Below are 18,999 nucleotides of genomic sequence, written 5' to 3'. Positions count from 1 at the left end.
AGCCGCATAGATCCCTGGTTCCCACACCAGCCTTTCATGAGAACCTCCTGGGGAGCTCTGGAAACACATGGCTTCTTCCACTTACTGAGGGTGTGATCCTGGGCAAGCCAGGCCTGCAAAATCTTCTGGCCTGCTTCTTGACTCCAGGGGCCTTTCTTATCCTCCCTACCTAAAATATCTCACTCCTTACCTGAGATAATATAGGTAGAGATTTTAGCACCCAGATCCCAAGGCTGATGAAGTTCTCCCCTGTGGGTGGAACTCTTGCAGCTTAAACAGCTCCCCAGGAAGCGGGACGATCAGTCTTAAGACCCCAAGAGACCAGGAAAGCACTGCCAATCCTCAGGACAGCCACATTCCCCAGAAAGGTGAGCACTGAAAATGTGGTTAAACTCACTGCTGGCCTCTGGCTTGCCTTAACCCAGTGCCAAAATGTGCTCTCATCAACATTACAGTTTTACAAAGAACATCTGACTTGTTCCTCCCCCCTGGGATTATTCTGTGAGGAAAAATGAAGCCATCAACAGCAAACTGCTTTGCTTAAATGGAAACTTGATCCATTTGGAATGAAGTGTAAGGTAAGAGTACATTTTCCTCTTACAGCTAACTTCGCAGGCGACTATTCTGACTATGTAATTCAGGTGCAACTAGAGACAGCAGGATGATTAGGATTTAATAAAACTTTTTATAAAACATTATTTGTGAAATGTGGGTTCAGTAGGTTTATGGGGAAACCAAGGGGCTCATGGCTCTTGGCAAAATTAACGTTCACATTATGTGCATATCCTGAGTTGAAAAGGGACCCATAAATGCCCATGGGCAGGAGTCTCCGGATAACCGTGATTTTGGAGAAATAGCATAGAAGGAGGCAACTTAAAATAAGAAATGAAAAAGAAAAAAATGAAAAGAAATAAAAAGAAGGAAAGGAAAATACTTTGAAGGCACTTTTTCCATAGGAAAAAAATATTTTATTTTTTTAAGAACAAATTCAGTTTGAAACAGACGTGGAATGTGACTTCACGGATTTCATTTTCTGGGGGCTAACTGCAATGTGGAACTAAAGCAGATTTAAAACCTATGACAGGCTATTCAAATAAAACAAAGAAAGAAAAAAAATATTTATAACTCAAGCATAATACTGTGTTACTTACAAATTGGACAACGAAATTTTAAATAAATATTCATGGTACATAATTACGGCACAAATATGCAGCAATTTGGCAACCTTTTATACCATTTTTTTCCTCATTACAGTGCAAAGGGGAATGACACTGCCGTTAAACAAGCTGTAGCTAAATACATTGCAAAATTCAGATTTTATACAAAACATCTTGCTTAGACTTTGTAAAAAACCAACATTGCTCTATGTACACAATCTAGGTAAGAAAAGCCATTTCTGTCTTGTTTTCATGTGTATTTTTTATTAAAAAGGTGAATAAGGCTACTGTAACACCCCAAATCCATATACAGTAAAATCTGAACCTATTTACAGCATCTTCACTTAAACATGATGGTGCAAATTCCAAAGTCAGGTGACTAGGGATGATAATACAAGCAAGGCATTTACAGTAACTTTCCAAAGCTGAACCAACTTCAAATGAAGGGACAGTTGGTAGATTGTCATCTTCTGCACCAGACACAAGACAGACACACAGAACAATTTTCAATTGGTTGCAGGTAACTCTTCATCAGTTCATCTGATTTTTCACAGTTTAGCATATGACCAAAATGTAGCCAACCAATGACACGGACATTGAATTTCATTAAAATCAGACTATTTCCCATTTTTCCCCCTCGCGCCCCTCTCCCCCATTCTAAAAGTAACTTTCGATGGCTTACAAGAAAATCTTGCATGAATGCACATAAAGGAGAGGTTGGGGTGATGGAAAGAATTACATATGTACTGTGGCTGGTCACCACAGCAACCCTCCACAGAAATATGATATAGATATATATAATATATATTGTAGATATATATTATACATATATGTACACATGGATACCACACACCCACTCATACATACACACACGCACTTTGGACCAACATCATTTTCAGGTTCAGGAAATAGGGAATAATAATTTCTGTGACAACTCATTTTTGCAGGTACTCACTGGAGGTTTGAGAACGTTCAAATGCTGTTGCTACATTTTTTTTTTCTTCCAATTCAGAAAGCAAAGTGTTACCATAGTAATAGGACTATGTTAAAGATGTCTATTTTGCATAGCACATAAAAAGTAGGTTTCCTGTTTATTCTTCTTGTTTCCCAGAAGGGACGGGGTGGGGGAAGGAGAGGAGGAGGAAGCCAGAGGAAACTTTCAACTGCAGCCCCCGTGTGACCTGCTGGCTGCTAGCAAACACTTCAGCCGTAAGGTAAGGGAGACCCCGACACAGAAAAGAAATGCCAGAACATCTCGTCGTTGCTAAGTACAGGATGCAGCAGCACTGATCTCCTGGTGTTGGGGCTTGTGTCTCCTAGTCTACGATTCCGTGAGATGCCTTCAGAGGGCTCCCTTATTTTTCTATTTGCTCTCATTATTGTTATTTTTGGAGTAATGTTGTTTTTCCCAGAAGTAGCTGTCCAATTTTTATTTTTTTAAAGCACTGAGCGTTGGGACCACTTAATTGCCACAAATGAATTTCACATCTTCTGGTGTGTACTGTGTGCAATCTTAAAATATATATTAGTAAAAATCTTTCATTTTATATCCCTTGTGTTCTATATACCTATTATAAATACATGCTATTTTCCTTCTGCCCCTCGACATCATAATTTACTTCTGTCTTAAGGACTCTAAGAGGTTCGCCATATGTGCTTTACCTGGACACAGGGCACGGGGTGCCGTGGCTCCGGCAGTAGCGGCCCTGCAGCCCTCACCGCCCGGACAGCACCGCTATCAACCAAAGTGTCATAAGGCTCGACTGGGGAGGAGGGGCGGGGAAGGGGGCCTCTGTGGGGAGACGGGGAATCTGACCTACCTTTTATATATGAGAAGTCTTTAATCACGTCAATGATGATGGAATTACAGCCTGTTTGACCTCTGGCTTTTAAACTTCTAGGTCAGATTTGGCTCTCTGCTATTCTCCTAAATGCTTTCCCTGTGTTTAATAAAATGTGATAAGTATAGCAGCTGAGTCTGCTTAAAAAATCATCCAAAGCAGACCGACTCTCCTACAGCTTCGAGCTGTAGATCTTATTGCCAGTACCACAACAGTCCTGCCCGAATAGATCATCAGCGGCCTACTTTCTCCCTTCTCTCCCAGCCCGTTCCTTTACCAACAATACCCACTTTGTTCTACCGGACGAAGAGGGAATTTTTTTTTCCTGCACATTGCTATTAGATAACAGTGAATTCCTCCCAATGCACCATGATCCACTGTGTGTGTTACCGTGTCTCCTACTTGCCTCTTCAATCTCAGCAAGACCAAAGTGCTGTGCTACCTGATGTTTTACGTCTTTTTCCTGCCCAACTTTCCATTGCAGAGGCAGCTGCATTGACCTGCTTCTGCAGCCAGCCCTTTCCCCGCCCCCCAGCTCCTAGTTTCCCTGGGCTGACAGCCTAGCATCTGGCTGGAGGGCACCTTATCAGCAAAAATGATTTCTAGAAATGGGTCACCCGCTCAGCTGAAGCTGTGGTCACAAACGCTGGAGCAGGGGACTCCAGGCCTCAGTGTTCATTCGTGATGCACAATGTGGAGTGGAGGAAATCTCAGGTGAGGTGCTGCAGACAGGAGTGCCACAGTGAGGACTAAATGCTAGAGAGATCTGAAAACCTTACGGAGCCCGAGGTCCGTGTAACAAGTCCAGGAGGCACCTCGGGGGGACACGCCCGAGGCAGAGCCGGCCTTGCAAGCGTGGCAGCCTGGGGTGGCCAGGGCACTTTCCCAGGGAGCTCACTGCCCCCGCGGCCACAAACCACTGTCTTCCCAGACTCACGCGGCCTGAGTTAGGGCAGCACGTGGCTTCGGAATGAGACGCCTAATGTCCCAGCAGTCCCAATGGTATCCCCTACACACAGTCCCCAGCTTCAGTGACCATCTGTGCCCACCCAGGCTGAAATGCTGCAGGCCGGGTCAGCTGTCCAGCTCAGCAGGGCTCTGCGGGAAGGAGTGTCCCCTCTCCTCGGGGGCTGTGCTTCAGTCAATCGGCAGCACACGGGCTCCTGGCCCCTCCCCGGGAGGCACGGGGACAGTCCGTCTCCTCTGGGAACGTGAAGGTACCGCCAGGCTCTCCTCAGACCTTGTAGTAAATGTTCGCGGGACTCTGCGGGGGCATCTCCTGCACTATGTACACCGGGTGCCCGTAATCCCCGCTGACCTTCTCGTAGTGGGGGCAGAAGACGCTGTCCGCGGTCCTTAAGGGGATGATAATGTCACTGGGCTCGGAGCCGTTGTTGTTGCCGCCGCGCTTGGGCGTGGCCAGCGTGCTCAGCGACAGCGTGGTCGTGTGCTGCGGCGAGTGCTTGCGGTGTCTCCTGCGGTACTTGAGCAGGAGCACCACCAGCGTGATGATGATGACAATGAAGATGATGCATCCTGAAGCAATCCCTGCGAATAAGGCCACTTCGGAACCGAGGATGTTGTTCCCCGAATGCCCGGCGCTGCTGCCGTCGGTGCTAGAACCTGCGACGTCAAGAGGGACAAGGACAGGAACAGTTACCACGGCCCCGTGCTGACAGGCTGCTTTATGACCCTTCCACACGTGACACAGCAGCAGGGCCGAAGACTTAACTGGCAGCCAGACTCTGACAAGCCAATTATCTCGTTAGGACCAATGCAATTGGTAGGAAACAAGACGCACCTCCAGGCCAGCCTGTCATGCTGAGCCTGACCATACTGTTCCTTTCTCATACCTCATCATCATCCATCAAGACTACGACCCTTGGTGACAGCCAGCCCCTGATCCTGCCTCATTTTTGAATGGGGCCAGCTAGTCCTGGGGTCACAGCAGGAGCAAGAAAAGCCGTGGCCAGTGCTGCAGGTCACAGGCCAGCATTCACCAGCCACTGCCCTTCCGCTTCCCGTTAGAGACAGGGTGTCATGTGGATCCTCAAATGGCCTGGCTTCTGAGGAAGAGCCTGCCTACTGGCAGGACAGCCCAGGATCCAGGAAGGAGGCACGGGGCCTGGGAAAATGTTCAGCTCCTAACTCGTTTGTATTATTTGACTTACACTTAAAACACATTTGGAAGGCAGCAGAAACTCTCACGCTGAACAGACTGCCAACCCAAATGTTAAGCACTAAAAAACTGCCTGGCATCATTATATTATCCATTTATCAGTTTGTCACAAGAATTTGACACATCTTGTCATTGAAAGTTAGAAATAACAACTTCCCTCCTTGACTCTTGGAAAGAGACAGAGCATTGCTGCAGATGCTAAATTCACACAAATCCCCACCAAGCACACAGCTCTCTAATACAAAACTGCTGATGTCTGCTCAACAACTACTACATAAAAAATCCATTAGCATAGTAACAAATACATAGCTATTTGTTCCGAGACTGTTAAGAAAATGAAGTTCAATGACAGCCAATTTTGTCTGGTCTTCTAAACTATTGTCAGGGATCCATTTAATATTTTACTTAACATGGAAAATGTGAACAAAAATTAATGATAACCACTTGAATAGCAGAGCATTATGCAATATTGTAAAGTGTTACCATCTAAAATTTAGAAGAGGATTAAATAAGCTCTTTGTGGATTAGATATAATTAGATGAGGGATTAGAACATTAATTATATATACATTAACATCAGCTTTAAGCTGGTGTTGACAACCAGCTTGATAAAGTGTCAGCCAATAAAAACTGGTCTGAAAGAGTCGTACTAATAACTGGCACTTACATCTGATGAATTCTACTCTTTCGAATGTAAGACTTTCATGGGAATGAATTATTTTGTTTTTATTGAGAGTAATTAATAACAACTCATTGAGAGCAAAGATTACTGATGTCTGTAACTACTAGTTACTTTCATCCCGTTCTACCTCTTAAGATACTACTAGGAATGTGGTACACACGGACCTATGAACACAGATCACGCTGCTATACCTGGATTTGGTTTTACAAAGGGACTTGTCGTTGAACTTCTTCCATTTGTACCAGCTTCTAGTTCTGGACGCCTTGTTGCATCATTTTTCCTGGTTGATCCAGCGGAACTCGCATCTATATGGAAAACAAACAATTAATTACAGCACCGACATCTGATGATATCTAGCTTAGGAGATGCATATATATCTCAAGAGGCATGAATAGCAATGAACATAAGATTCTTTATGCAAAGTACTGTGAAATACAAGAATATAATTTTCCTTTTAGAACAAAACGGTTATGCTAGTTATTTCAGAGGTTTAGATTGTGAGGCCATCTGTGGAAACTATAGGGATTCTTGCATTTGGCAGGCAAAGCATTGCAGATGACATTTCAATTTAACTGAGCAAGTTGATTGACTACTTTACCAATTTCCAATTACAAGAATAATTCTTTCTGCACAATAGGTTATCTATATGTGAAAAGGCACAAGGAACAAAACTCTTCTGGAGTCAAGCTATAGATTGCCATAGACATTCTACCTGGCTGATCTTAACTTTTAGAGAGATCTCCAATAAAAGAAGCTTATTACATTGACTTGAGGAAATCTGTCAGTGGCTCAAGGTGCAGAGAAGGGTTTGGTTTCAAAACTAAAGAGAAGAGTGAATGAATGTGAGTGTCCTCAACAATGGGAGCACGCTAGCTGGGGGCTAAACCAGTCCCAGTGGCTTCCCGAAGCAGCAGATGGTCTTTACCTTGTCCAACTTTCATGAGGATCTTCATGGCTCTTGTCTGGCACACCCCTCCCTCCTGGTTATCCAGGCCCTCCAAAGACCCATTTGATGTAGCTGATTAAAAATAAAATGGACAAAACAAAAAAATAAAGAAAAATCAGGAAATCAATAAGCCAAGTTTACATGAACATGAAATGTCTGAAAACGATTTGAAAAATAAGAATTCACTCTTAGTCACAAGTTTTCTGAAAGTATGGGATGCTGAAAGCCAAAAGGAAAAAGAAAAAGAAATAAAGAAAAATGGATTCTGAAACACTGCTGCGTGTATTCTCTCTGGTTCCAAATTTACTGAAGCACTCTCTCCTTCCCTCGCAAGTGATTGACTTGGTGTTAGTCTATAGATAAAAGAGACAGCATCTTCCTAAAAGCCTACTGACTCTTTTGGACCCAAACTCAAAAGAGCAAAATAGTCATGGGGTAATTTCACAGCGTGGCAGTCATCACGCGACACCTGCTTCCTCCACTACAGATTTCCTGCTTCAGGAACAATGAGGTCGATGCCCCATTTTTCAAGCATCCAAGTTCTGTAAACACTAGACGAGGAGCCTCCCACAACCTTTCTCTTCTTTCTCCGGCCTTAAGAAATATACTAGAATTCAGGTCTTCAAAATCTGACTTTGTTTCCTCCATCATTTTGTAAACAACATGTGTTGTTATTGCCAGTCTCGACCTCGATCAACCTCTTCAACCAAGCTACCTGCTGTAGGATGAAGGCGAAATACACACCCCCACCGCTGTCCGGGATCTAAGGAGAGGACTTTCAGCAGCTCAATTCTCTTTCCATCTCAACAGTGAAGCGAGGGGAAGGAAAGAACCACTTTATAATTTTCAGTTTTTTTTTTTTTTTTAATAGCCTAAACTCTACTCTGTTTAAACACATCATTGTTCTATATCTTTAGGCTGGTGTGTTCTCTGAATAGCTTTGTAACTAAAGCTGTAAAGAGATAGGCTGCCAGGTACTTTAACGAGGAACAGGCTTTAAATTACCGTTCAAGTTCCAGGAGAGAAAAGAAGGTGGAGGGCGCTAGACATTTCCATTCCCAGAAAGTTCAAGGGGCAAGGAACAGAAGTGTTTCATATACAGTTCTGCAATTGAAATCATTTTCTACTTTGATGATCAAACTCTTGTCTACTAATATTGTGCTCTGAGAGGAACTGAAAAAGCGACAGATGTTCTGGTAAAAATAAATATCAAAGCCATGCTTTTAACTGGGTTGTTTGCCACACAGTGGGTCAGCAAAAAAGTTCTATATGCATTTAGAGTATAAATGTGCATTCCATGATAATTATATTAACTGAAAAAATAAGGTACTTATTTACTTGAACTTTTAATTCACCATTTTCCTTAAAAACAAAGGCTGCCTCTTTTGTGTATAAATATCTCTTTGCTTACCTAAGTGCTTGCATAAACTTCACGGTCTCACAATCACATCTCATTCTTCTGCTATTGCTGACACTAGGTTTTTCCTGGGAAACTGGGCAATAATTGCCATAATAATAACTTTTTTGAGGGGAGGTTGATAAGAAGTAGACGATATGTGCTTTCAGAATGTTGAGAAAATGCGGCAGCAAGTAAAAACAAATACCTAAAGACTTTGTATGCTTCTATCAATCTAAAACCAAAGTCTTTTTGTTGTTTTATTTCTTCATCCTTCTGTTTCCCTTTTTCTCCCTCCCAATATGTGCCAAATTTCTAAGTATCCTTTCCTCCCAAAGCTTTCAAACAATATAGATTTTTATGACCAGACACTATGAAGTTTCAGAGCAGTGCCATAATCTTCAATTAATTGTTTAGAGTTTTCTCATTTGATTTTTCTAAAAAAAATTAGAATATGTCTTCATATATAAAAAAGTATAAAACCAATGTTTCCATTTGGCTGATGGCTTCAAATGTTTAGTTTACTTCATTCAAGTGGAACTCCAATGTTTTTAAACTCACATACACACAAATGCACCTACATGCAAAAGTGCATCCAAACTCAAAGTTAAATAACTAACTTTATTTTGCTAAAAGTTTCAGCACTAAGTTGACAAATGACAAAATAATATCTGAAGGGCAGTGCACAGAAAGAAAACATAAGAGTATATATTTATTTTCATCTTCAGGGCGAAAAAAGTCAAAGATTCAGATCCAAAAAAGAAAAAAGTTAAATGAGTACGAGAAAGGTTAAGGTAGGCATGGTAGAGCAGAGTCACTTGTAAATATGCACTACTGATGATTTTGACCTTGTGACACTGAAAGCATAAGAGGTGCACATAATTTGAGTGACCTTTTGTTTTTAATTTGTAGGTGAATGCCTTTTCTGAGTATCAATGTCTTTGTGCCGAGCTCCCTAGGCTTACCCAAAATGGCGTCCAAACAACCCCCAATGTAAAGAACTCAAAAAGTATTACAATTAAATTGCAATCTATAATTTAGCACCCATAGACTATAGTACAGTAGGAAGAAAACTGTTGCATAAGAATGAAAAGTGTTTTGCACCTTTAAGAGTTGAAAACTTTTTTATTCTTTGGTTAACAGGAAAGAAAAAAAAAAAAAAAGCCTTCAAACCCTGTATTAAATAAAGAAAAATATAGATGCTGCTTGTGTTGAGTTCTTCTGAAGCCACAGTCTATTGCTTGTTTGGGCAGGGTGCTGGTAAAGGGTGGAAGGGTAGCTAAAGAGAGCAGAACATTCTGGGTGAGGACAGTTATTCTGCTACATTCAGGACTCTGCTTTACTGGAAGATATTTTTTAAAAAAAATCATTACCAATGTTAAAATAGCATCCCAAATGCTCAGCTGTTTAAAACAGAGCTAAACTTTAAAATACTGTTACATGTTCCACCATGAAAGATTTTTGCCATAAGTTAAGAGTGATCGGGCCGAGCCCGTGGCGCACTTGGGAGAGCGCGGCGCTGGGAGCGCAGCGACGCTCCCGCCGCGGGTTCGGATCCTATATAGGAATGGCCGGTGCACTCACTGGCTGAGTGCCGGTCACAAAAAATAAAAAAAAAAAAAGAGTGACCTAAGTTGTTACACAAAACCCTGTTTTAAAATATTGGTACCAGCCAAAACTTCAGAAGGTAAACTTGACAACAACTATAACAAAATTTGAAATGACTTCAACCTATTTTATATTTGATATAAATATAATTTCCCATAGTGAAAATTAACCTCTCTCTCCCCTACTACATCCTCGTTGGGGAGTGTGGTTCCAGATCTAGAGGTGCCCACCCCCTCCTTGAACAATGACACAACCAAAGGTCTCCTTTACTATCAGTGTACCCTGAAATAAAACTATAAGAGTAATATTCCGATTTATCCTGCAATAGCCAGTTACCAAGAAGCTTTAAAAGGCTTAGTGGCTGATTCTGAAAAATAATAAGAAATTGCTAATGCTTCGGAATAAAATCTATGTCCATTTCAGGAGACAATTTTGCAATTATTTTTATTGTTTATTTGAATCTACAGGGAATTTTTAACTTAGAGAAAGAGTAGAAATAAATTGTTACCTCATTATACTTAGCTTTTTGTTGTATCTTTCCACCAGCATTATTTAATGCAGCCACAGTCACAGTATTACTACATGTATGAAATCACATTTAATCATTGAAAGTCAAAAAAAAAAAAATGAAAAGAAAAGAAAAGCACTGCTACACCTAGGCTTTTAACGTCCAGACATTTTTCTCTCCCTTGGCCCAGGAAAAAAAATAGTCTTTATAAAATTTAAAAAATATTAGAAAAGTTTCTCTATTCAGTTGGAAAATGGGCTTAATAAAGATACATGGGAATTTTACAGCTTGTTTTTAAAAGCTTTGCTTCAGAGGTCTAATTGCACATAGTGAGTATAGAGATGTCAGAATATTGCTCCCCACAGTGCCTGATTTCCAGTGGGGGGAGATCTCTGCCCAGCAAAAAAGTACCCTGAGTTCACATTGCCTGAAAGTTCTCTAGCACATCTGAAAGTTCACAGCAATATCTTTGGCTTTCCGTTTATTTACACCTACACCTATCTACAATTCTTACTCATCGGGAATAGGCCACTGGTTATATGGGTAGAAAGAAAAGATAAACCAGTGAGTAGTGAAGCTATGTTTTTTAGACCATCCCCACAGCAAGGAAATCAAATTACATCTCAACATGTCTTCATTTGATTGTTACTGCTCTGCTCCCCATGAGGCTGAGCCACAGCCCCGGATCTTGGCTGTTTTTCATTCATCATATTGGTAAGAGTGTGCTAATCAGTGAGAGAATCAGATGCTGAATTTGTGCCGATACATGGGTCTCATTCACAAAGAGATTAGCAATGTGGCAGCACAAAAAATCCTACAGAATGATGGCATCGCTATCAAGGAAAATTTTTAGGTTCTTAGGGAAAGAATGAAATGTCAAGAGACACTAATACTGTGGGGGATATTTCTAACTATTTTAAAATGTAGCTTGTTGGTTTGGAACCAGGAAGGGGTGAGGGATTGATGGACGCTTCAAAGCACATATTTATATCAGCTTCATCAAAGAAGTCCACCCAAGGGAGACAGATAATAAGCATGCATAGTCAGGAAAACCACAGAACAGTAAGAATAAAAACCCTGTCCTTACAAAAAGCTTCACTTGACACAATTCACTGTCATTTGATTATGAAACAAATGGCACTCTGAAAATCCTGTCAATATCAAACTCTATTTTTTCTCCTCTTTCCCACCACATGTTGTATGCCAGCCCTGCACATCTGGAATTCTTAGGGCAGCCTTCCTACACATCAGTCTCCTTAAGCTCAACACAGATTTTTGAAGACCATAAGCCTGCAATCCGGCAAACTGAATCACTAAAAAAGCATAATTCAGAGAGGAAGCATGGAAAGTAAAGCTGTGACTTTAAAATAAACAGGATGCATAAAACTAGATTACTGTTTTCTTCTACCAGGGCTATCAAATCTCTGAGGGTCCAAAAATAAAAATAAAAAAGAAAGAAAAAAAGAAATGAGGTATGTAAGTTGAAAAACAAGGAGAGGCTGATTTTAAAAAAAAAAATGTAATTATTTAATGTGAACATACAACCCAGGAAGCTAAGATCTACTTACCACTCTGACATCAATTCAAATTCAAACTGTGATGCAAATTCAAAATATGTACAACAGAAAAAGGGATTCAATTTCTAGAACTCAAATTAATGCAGTTTACTGCCTTGAGTATCACCGTTGTCCTTTAAGACACTAAGAAGAAAAGAAGTTCTAAACGTGGAAGTGGTAATGTTCCCTGAATGCCAAAAATAAATGCCTGTTTCTTTGAAGTTAATTAATAAAAACTTCTGGAACTGAAATATCTGTAGAATGTGCCAAAAGGAAGAAGACAAGTTCATTTCTTTGAACTTCTTCCTTTTTATATGTTTTTCACTGTGGCTTTACAGTGAATGAAACGGTGAATATACCATCACATCTTTCCAAGGGCCTCATTATTTTTATTTGGCAAAATAGCAAAAAAAAAAAAAAAAAAAAAAAAACAGTTCAGCATTCCTTCAAGTCACTAAGCATTTCATCTCATGATGCCAAGTTTACCTTATCTTAGAAGAAAAGTTTAATAGTTTACTTCATAAAATGGTCTCATTTGAAGAAAATATTTCTCACCCAAGGAAACATTGTTCCAGTATGATAAGAAGAACTACTTGAATTAAAACCATGTCAGTAAGGTCATGTTTTGACAATTTGAAGCAGTAAATCATGCATTAAGAAGTAATAACTGGCTCAGCCTCAGTGACTTCTATAGAACACAATTAATTAGTTCCTCCACTAAATAGAATGATTTGGAAAAAGTGAATTCCCAAATTCTAAAAGTCACAATTTAGACCTTCCTTCCTGTTTTCTTGCATTAAAATATGACTAAAGATACCATGCATCAAGTACAAATAAATGATCTTGAATAAAATGGCATATTTCCTCAATTCCAAATGTTCATCATGAACAATAGTTGGATATTCTGTTGACAGCTCAGAAATGAGTTTTATTTTTTAAATGTGACACCCTTGAACCAGTTTAGTGAGCTGTTTTTATTTTGTACATGCACTAAAAAGACTTTAATGACCTGTGTTACTCAGGCACTTTCACTTGGAAGGAGAGGAGATATGAGGATACTCTGCGGAACTGAGTGCAGATGACAACGGAAAACACGAATATAAAGTAATAAGCATCGCATCTAGAACATAAGAAATTCTCTCATGGCTTCCTCATAAAAACTTCTAATCATAAAAAACTTTGTGAAGCTGAAGTAACCAACAATCAGTGAAGACACTAAGAGCCAAGAGTTATCTTTGACAAGACAGTCCTGAAAAGTTACCAGCTACATGAACTCAGAGTGAAAAAGATGGATGTGGAAAAGCATGAAGGCAAGTGTCTGTGCGTGTTACATGCAAGCGTGTTTGCACACAGGGGTATATAGCAAGAAAAGAAATGCCCTCCAGGCTCAATCCCAGTACACTGACACTTTTCTGAGAAAAACCAAATGGTACTGGCAATAAACTACCTGCTCACTCCTCTTTTTTTTTTGATAGAGATGTCCTTAAGCACACGAGATCATTTATTTAGTGATTTACTTTATTTCCTCTGAAAATATTGCTGGCAACACGTTGGTGTCTTGATTTTTTAATGAATTCTGTTGAGGAAAAACAGCTCTTCTTAAGTACTAAGAGTGATGGTGATGTATGCAGGTGGCATCTCTCATTAGGAAAAAAAAATCAACATGATTTCATAGAAAAAACACTTTTCATCTAATATGCTTTAAGGTAGTGTTTCTTATTGCCACGGTCATTCGAAGTTAATATAGTGAGAACATGATAGTGGTAAAAGAGTAAATACCTTTACACAGGAGGGTTAACCTTAATATGTGCCAAAATCTACTAAGAAAGAGGAATTGTGTTTTAAAAATAGGTGGCCAGATCACTTCAACAGTAATGACGAAACTCACATTTTTTACAAAAAGAATAATGTAAGAGTTCTAAAGATAAAACATAATTCCTTATTGTCTATTAGCTTAACTTAAGCATCAGAAGCTCTTAAAAATGGAACTTCCCAGTCAAGAAAGTGATAATATTTAATGAAAATATTCTGAACCATGAAGAAGCATATGTTTGAATGAATTATTTCTAGCACATAACCCACTGCCCACTCTTGAGTTTTTAACAGTCTTAATCATTAAAATATCTTTGCAAAGATATGGAAATGTCTAGCAGGAAGAGGGTCAGAGTAAAAAGTTCATGGGGGGCACACATCCCACAAACCTCTCGCTCATTCTGCTGTCACTAATTGCATGCAATGATATTAATGACCCAGTAATTGCAAGATGAGCGGCACTGAGGTGGAAAACATCCATCTGAGGCAGAGTTCATCTCTAGGTGGTAGGACTTCACCAGTGACTGAATTAATGTCTGCTGACAGTTTAGAAAATAACACTGCAGATGAGAAAATGTGCCACTCTGATGACATAATAGTTTGGACAGCCATGATGTTATTTGCTTTGACCATTTAGAGACCAGCAGTAACCCCAATAAAGTGCCCCTGTCTAAACGTACCCTACACACAAACCTTGTTCCATTCAGCGGACATGTTCTATACTCTAAGAATCCCGAACAGTTTTCCACATGTTTGCTTCAATAAAAGAATACCTTCATCTCCTGGTTTAACATCAGGAGCAACAAAACTGGGCTACCTTACTCATGCAAAAAGCCATGTGCGAAGCAGAACTGTCTCTAGCAACACACAGCCTGGCTCCTCTGTAATGGGATCAATTATGCTCCTGCCTGAGGTTCGCCAATCCATCAGTCCATCATCCATCCATCAAACAAAACTGCAGCACTTGTAGTTGGCTAAGAAAACTTGAAGTCTCTTATTGCTCCTATTTGTAGATTTGAGAGATTTTTATTTTTAATAATTTTACTATTTAGCAACTTTCCATTGAGGGGCTGAAAGTACTTGCTAACATTATAAAAGCACAGAATAGAGTAGTCTTATTAATGAAATGGAATTGATCAAAAGTAGATCTAAAAAAGGAAAAGAAACTTTAGAAGACCTAACAAACTGCAATAATAATCACCTTTTTCTAATGCCTTTTCTCCTTTCCTACTACGCTGCAGGATTTTCTTAGTTCAACTCTGGGGGCATATGATTGCAAGTTAGTTATGTATTACATAATATATGACAGGGCACCAGGACCAACATGTTTGCTACAAGTATAGAGTTTATCATTCATATTGCCTGAGCTCCTTTACTACTGCTATGTATGCAATATGTATGTATGCTCTCCTTACTATCACTATGTATGTGCTACGTATGTAGGTATGTGCTATGCATGTAGGTATACTATCTTCACTATTGCTATATATACATTTACATGAGTGGTGACCTGGGAGGCACTATCCAACACTAACAACACTTGTCTAAGGGGCTGACCGCCCTGGATTGCATCTGGCCCCTGACATTTCATGGCCATGTAAACTGTACTAAGCTACTCACTCTCTAAGTCTTGGTTTTCTCACAATGATAAAAATTGCTCTAACACCTGTGTTTCTAGACTCCAAAGTGAGAGAAGAGTATGCGAAGGCCACAACACTTCCCTAAGTGATCAAACACACCGCCTGGGATTTTAGAATTTTAGGAACGAATGTGTGACTCTTAAGAACTATATAAGTAAGTTTTCTTACAGTCATCTTTTTCATGTCTGTCTCTGCCTCTTGGCTATGTTTTTAACTGCTTTATTTTGCTTTAAATTTTTATCTTCATGATGAATATTTAAAGGCTCTTAGGAAAGAAACTTGTCCTCTTTTATGCTTGTACCAGGTCTCCAGGATTGTTCAATTATTTATAACACTAAGTGAACTTTTAAAATGCTATAAATACAGGTGCTAGAGATATTAGGATATATTTTATGAGACAATAAAGGCGGTTTTATTCTGAGCAATTCCTAAAGAATTTTTTTTCTAAGTAATCTCCTTCATTTCTCATCTGCTTTTACATCTATTTTGCATATATGGTTTTTAGCCTTTCCCTCTCCAACAATTTCTCATCACTTCAAGAAAAAAAGTCATCTTATCCTTTCATTGCTTATTTTGGCAATAAGGAATGGGACTCACAGGACTATCTGGGCCTAGCTTTGAATGAGATAAGCTGTCACCACGGCCTAAGTGACGCCATTTAAAGTGAACAGAGTCTCCATCCAAATAGCCTTATCCTCTTACAAACTCTGAGCAAACTGGTACAAATATTCCAATGGTTATGACTGTGTTAGATCTGAGAGCCGGAAATTTCTCAGCACAGTCTCAAATTAAGCAGAAGCTGAGGCTTTATTCCTAAAGTGTAAGGAATTTACCTTTATTCATATTAAACTCAACAAGAACCCTTACTGATACACTCTGGGAGAACCTTCAATACAATCAGAAAAGGAATTGATATAATATCTAAAAATAACAGAAACAATCCTTCTAATTATCAGACTAATGGATTGATCTACTTTCCCAGCTAGTCTCAGTGATAAAGCAGGTCTAACTTTTATTTTTTTAATCTGAAAGAAAATTTACACTATATTAGGATGCTGCTGAAATTATCAATAAAAACACAGTATTTTCTTTGTGTAATGGGGAACTGAGAAAAAGTCCTGGCAAGGCTGGTGAAATGGAAAGTGGGAAAAATGATTATATGTATCTGAAGACTCCTCCCCTGTCTGTCTCTTTTGGGTCTTACAAAGGATCTGCTAACAAGCTTGGGCAATTCCAGGAACAAAAAGATGCATAAATGCATGTTTCTTGGTAAAGGAAGCCTAAGGACAAAAGAACTTTCATAACGCTCAAAGAAGACAAGGAGGAAGATCTTATAATTAAGTTATGCAGCGGTACTGAAACTTGTAAACTCTCTGGAGTTTCATTTTACGGATGGATTTCAAATCGATGATGTTTTTCCAGCCCATCTACTCCAGCCCTCTCCAGCTCGCAGCAAGGCCCAGGTCTGCCTCACGCTTCCTCCCCCGCTCCCAAGTTAACTCTTAGTTGTACTCATTTGGTGCCAAGCATGGAAGCAGGTGCTTCCCATATGTCAAACTATTTAAACTCACATCAACCCTGTGAAACAGGTGCTTTCATTACACCCATTTCACAGAGGAAGAGACTGAGACAGAGACAGGATAAGTTACTTGAGACAGGCACTAAAGAGCCAGGTCTGCCAGACCCCAGACTCTCAACTACTATGTTAACCTGTTTCTAAAAGTAGTGTGTGTACTTATCCTCCAAAAACTCAACTGTATAGTCTCTGGCAAGATTCTGATGAACATTCTACTGCAAAGATGACAGTTGTGGGTTAAAAGTAAAAACGTGTTTAGGTGCTAAAACTTAGCAATTACGTGCAAGGTATCAAACATAAATCCTCAACCCTAAGTCAGAGGACATATGTGACAGGCTGATGTTGCCATATCACTGACCTTGATGATATCTGATGATGGAAATGTGGTCTTTGTTACAGTTATAAATAATTCATGAAATAAAGCGAATAATCACTTTATAGAGGCCATACATTCTTATACATTCTAAAAGAAATCTATACGTTAAAGGTCATTTGGAAGCTCCCATAATTATTTTGTTAGAAAAAGAGGTTATAGTACATTCAGTATATTGTAATGCTACTTGACATAACTACTCCCACAAAATAAGTAAATCAAAGACAGAAAAAGGGGAGGAAAAAAACAAGAAGGCAGCAAACATACATATGATCAACAAAAACAAGGGACAGAATTTACAATTCTATTTTGATTAAGAATATTATTCATTATATTTGTGAAAATTTTTACTTTATTTTGTGATTTTACTCAGAAGTGGAGTGCATGCCTAAAAAAATAGCAAAGCTGTCTGTGGAGACTTCCAATTCTACATGTTCTTATTTTTAAAAGCTTTAGGCAACTAAACCAATGAGGGGCCTAAGAAATGGTAACTCCTCCAGATTCATTCAGGGTTTCTCCAGAAGGACTTAGCTGTGGTGTGGAAAGTGAAGGGTGACTTCAAGGACTGCTGTGAACACCACAGGGTGTATATTATAGAACAACTTTTAATCAAACAGTCTTTAAAATGATGACATCTCACTATGCCACCAGATTGTGTCTTGACTATGGATTTGCAGCAAAATAACAGAATGGCCACATAAAGCTAAACTGGGAGGTGCTCTACCAATATGGCTTTCTTTGTCTAACAGCTCTTCCAGGTCACTACTAACTTAGTATTAACACAATAGCATTCATTTTTCATCCATCTCTGACTCACAAATTTTGGTAGCATGATAAAAACCTCCCTATAGGGATTTTGCAACGTTTTGTGCTAAGGTTGGATAACCAACCCACAGAACCTTCACAAGGAGAGATACTGCAAAGGGCCAACACACTGAACCTGCTGACTCACTCAGCTTTAGACTGTCATCTCTTAAAAAAAAAAATCATAAACCAAGCACAGAAAGTGCCTCAAAGAAAACTTTGTGGATGAAGGCTGGCAACACAGAAGAGCTTTCCCAATATTAATTGGAGTGTTTACTATGTCTAAGACAGAGCTTCCCTTGAAAATGGGCCATATCAGAACAGATAGGTATTTCATAAACATTTAAAATATTTTAAAGACATAATAAAAATAACTATAGGCTATGAAAAATACTTACTATGTTTTTAAGGCAATTAAAGATCTGAATGTAATGAAGATCAGGAGGCTTTTCATACCAAATGGTCATAACATCCCCACCTTTTGACTATTTAAAGATGAGGAGATTTTATTATGCAAATTATGCCCAAGGCTAATTACTGAAATAGGTCACTGGAAAAAGTCACTACGAAACATGAAGAAAACTCATAGATATCATTTTGCCACATGTCAAAGCAAATAATCTCTGTGAAGAATTAATGAGAATCCATATCATTTCCTAAGGGAATTTAGTGGATACTCAGTAGGTTTAAAAATACAGTTCCAGGGCTGGCCCTGTGGCTCACTTGGGAGAGTGCAGCACTAAAGCGCGGAGCCGCGGGTTCGGATCCTATATAGAGATGGCTGGTGCGCTTCCTGGCTGAGCGTGGTGCGGACCACACCATGCTGAGGGTTGCAATCCCCTTGCTGGTCAAAAAAAAAAAAAAAAAAAAATACAGTTCCAATGAAAAATTAGTATTTACTTTTAAAATTCACAACTGTGGA

General features: G+C 39.5%; 1 protein-coding gene across 1 annotated transcript in view; it reads right to left on the bottom strand.

Moving 5' to 3' along the window:
- Nucleotides 1–997: 997 nt before the first annotated feature.
- EFNB2 (ephrin B2) overlaps nucleotides 998–18,999 on the bottom strand; it is a 43,849-nt gene continuing 25,847 nt past the window's right edge. Inside the window, exons 3-5 of the mRNA XM_063102517.1 lie at nucleotides 6,784–6,876; nucleotides 6,050–6,163; nucleotides 998–4,621 (exon numbers count right to left, since the gene is read on the bottom strand). Coding sequence (XP_062958587.1) covers nucleotides 4,233–4,621; nucleotides 6,050–6,163; nucleotides 6,784–6,876 — 596 coding nt within the window. The 3' untranslated portion in view covers nucleotides 998–4,232. The remainder of the gene's footprint in view (nucleotides 4,622–6,049; nucleotides 6,164–6,783; nucleotides 6,877–18,999) is intronic.

This window comes from Cynocephalus volans, chromosome 7 (assembly GCF_027409185.1).
Source record: "Cynocephalus volans isolate mCynVol1 chromosome 7, mCynVol1.pri, whole genome shotgun sequence".
Lineage (NCBI taxonomy): Eukaryota > Metazoa > Chordata > Mammalia > Dermoptera > Cynocephalidae > Cynocephalus > Cynocephalus volans.
This window is presented reverse-complemented; position numbering and strand designations above follow the sequence as displayed.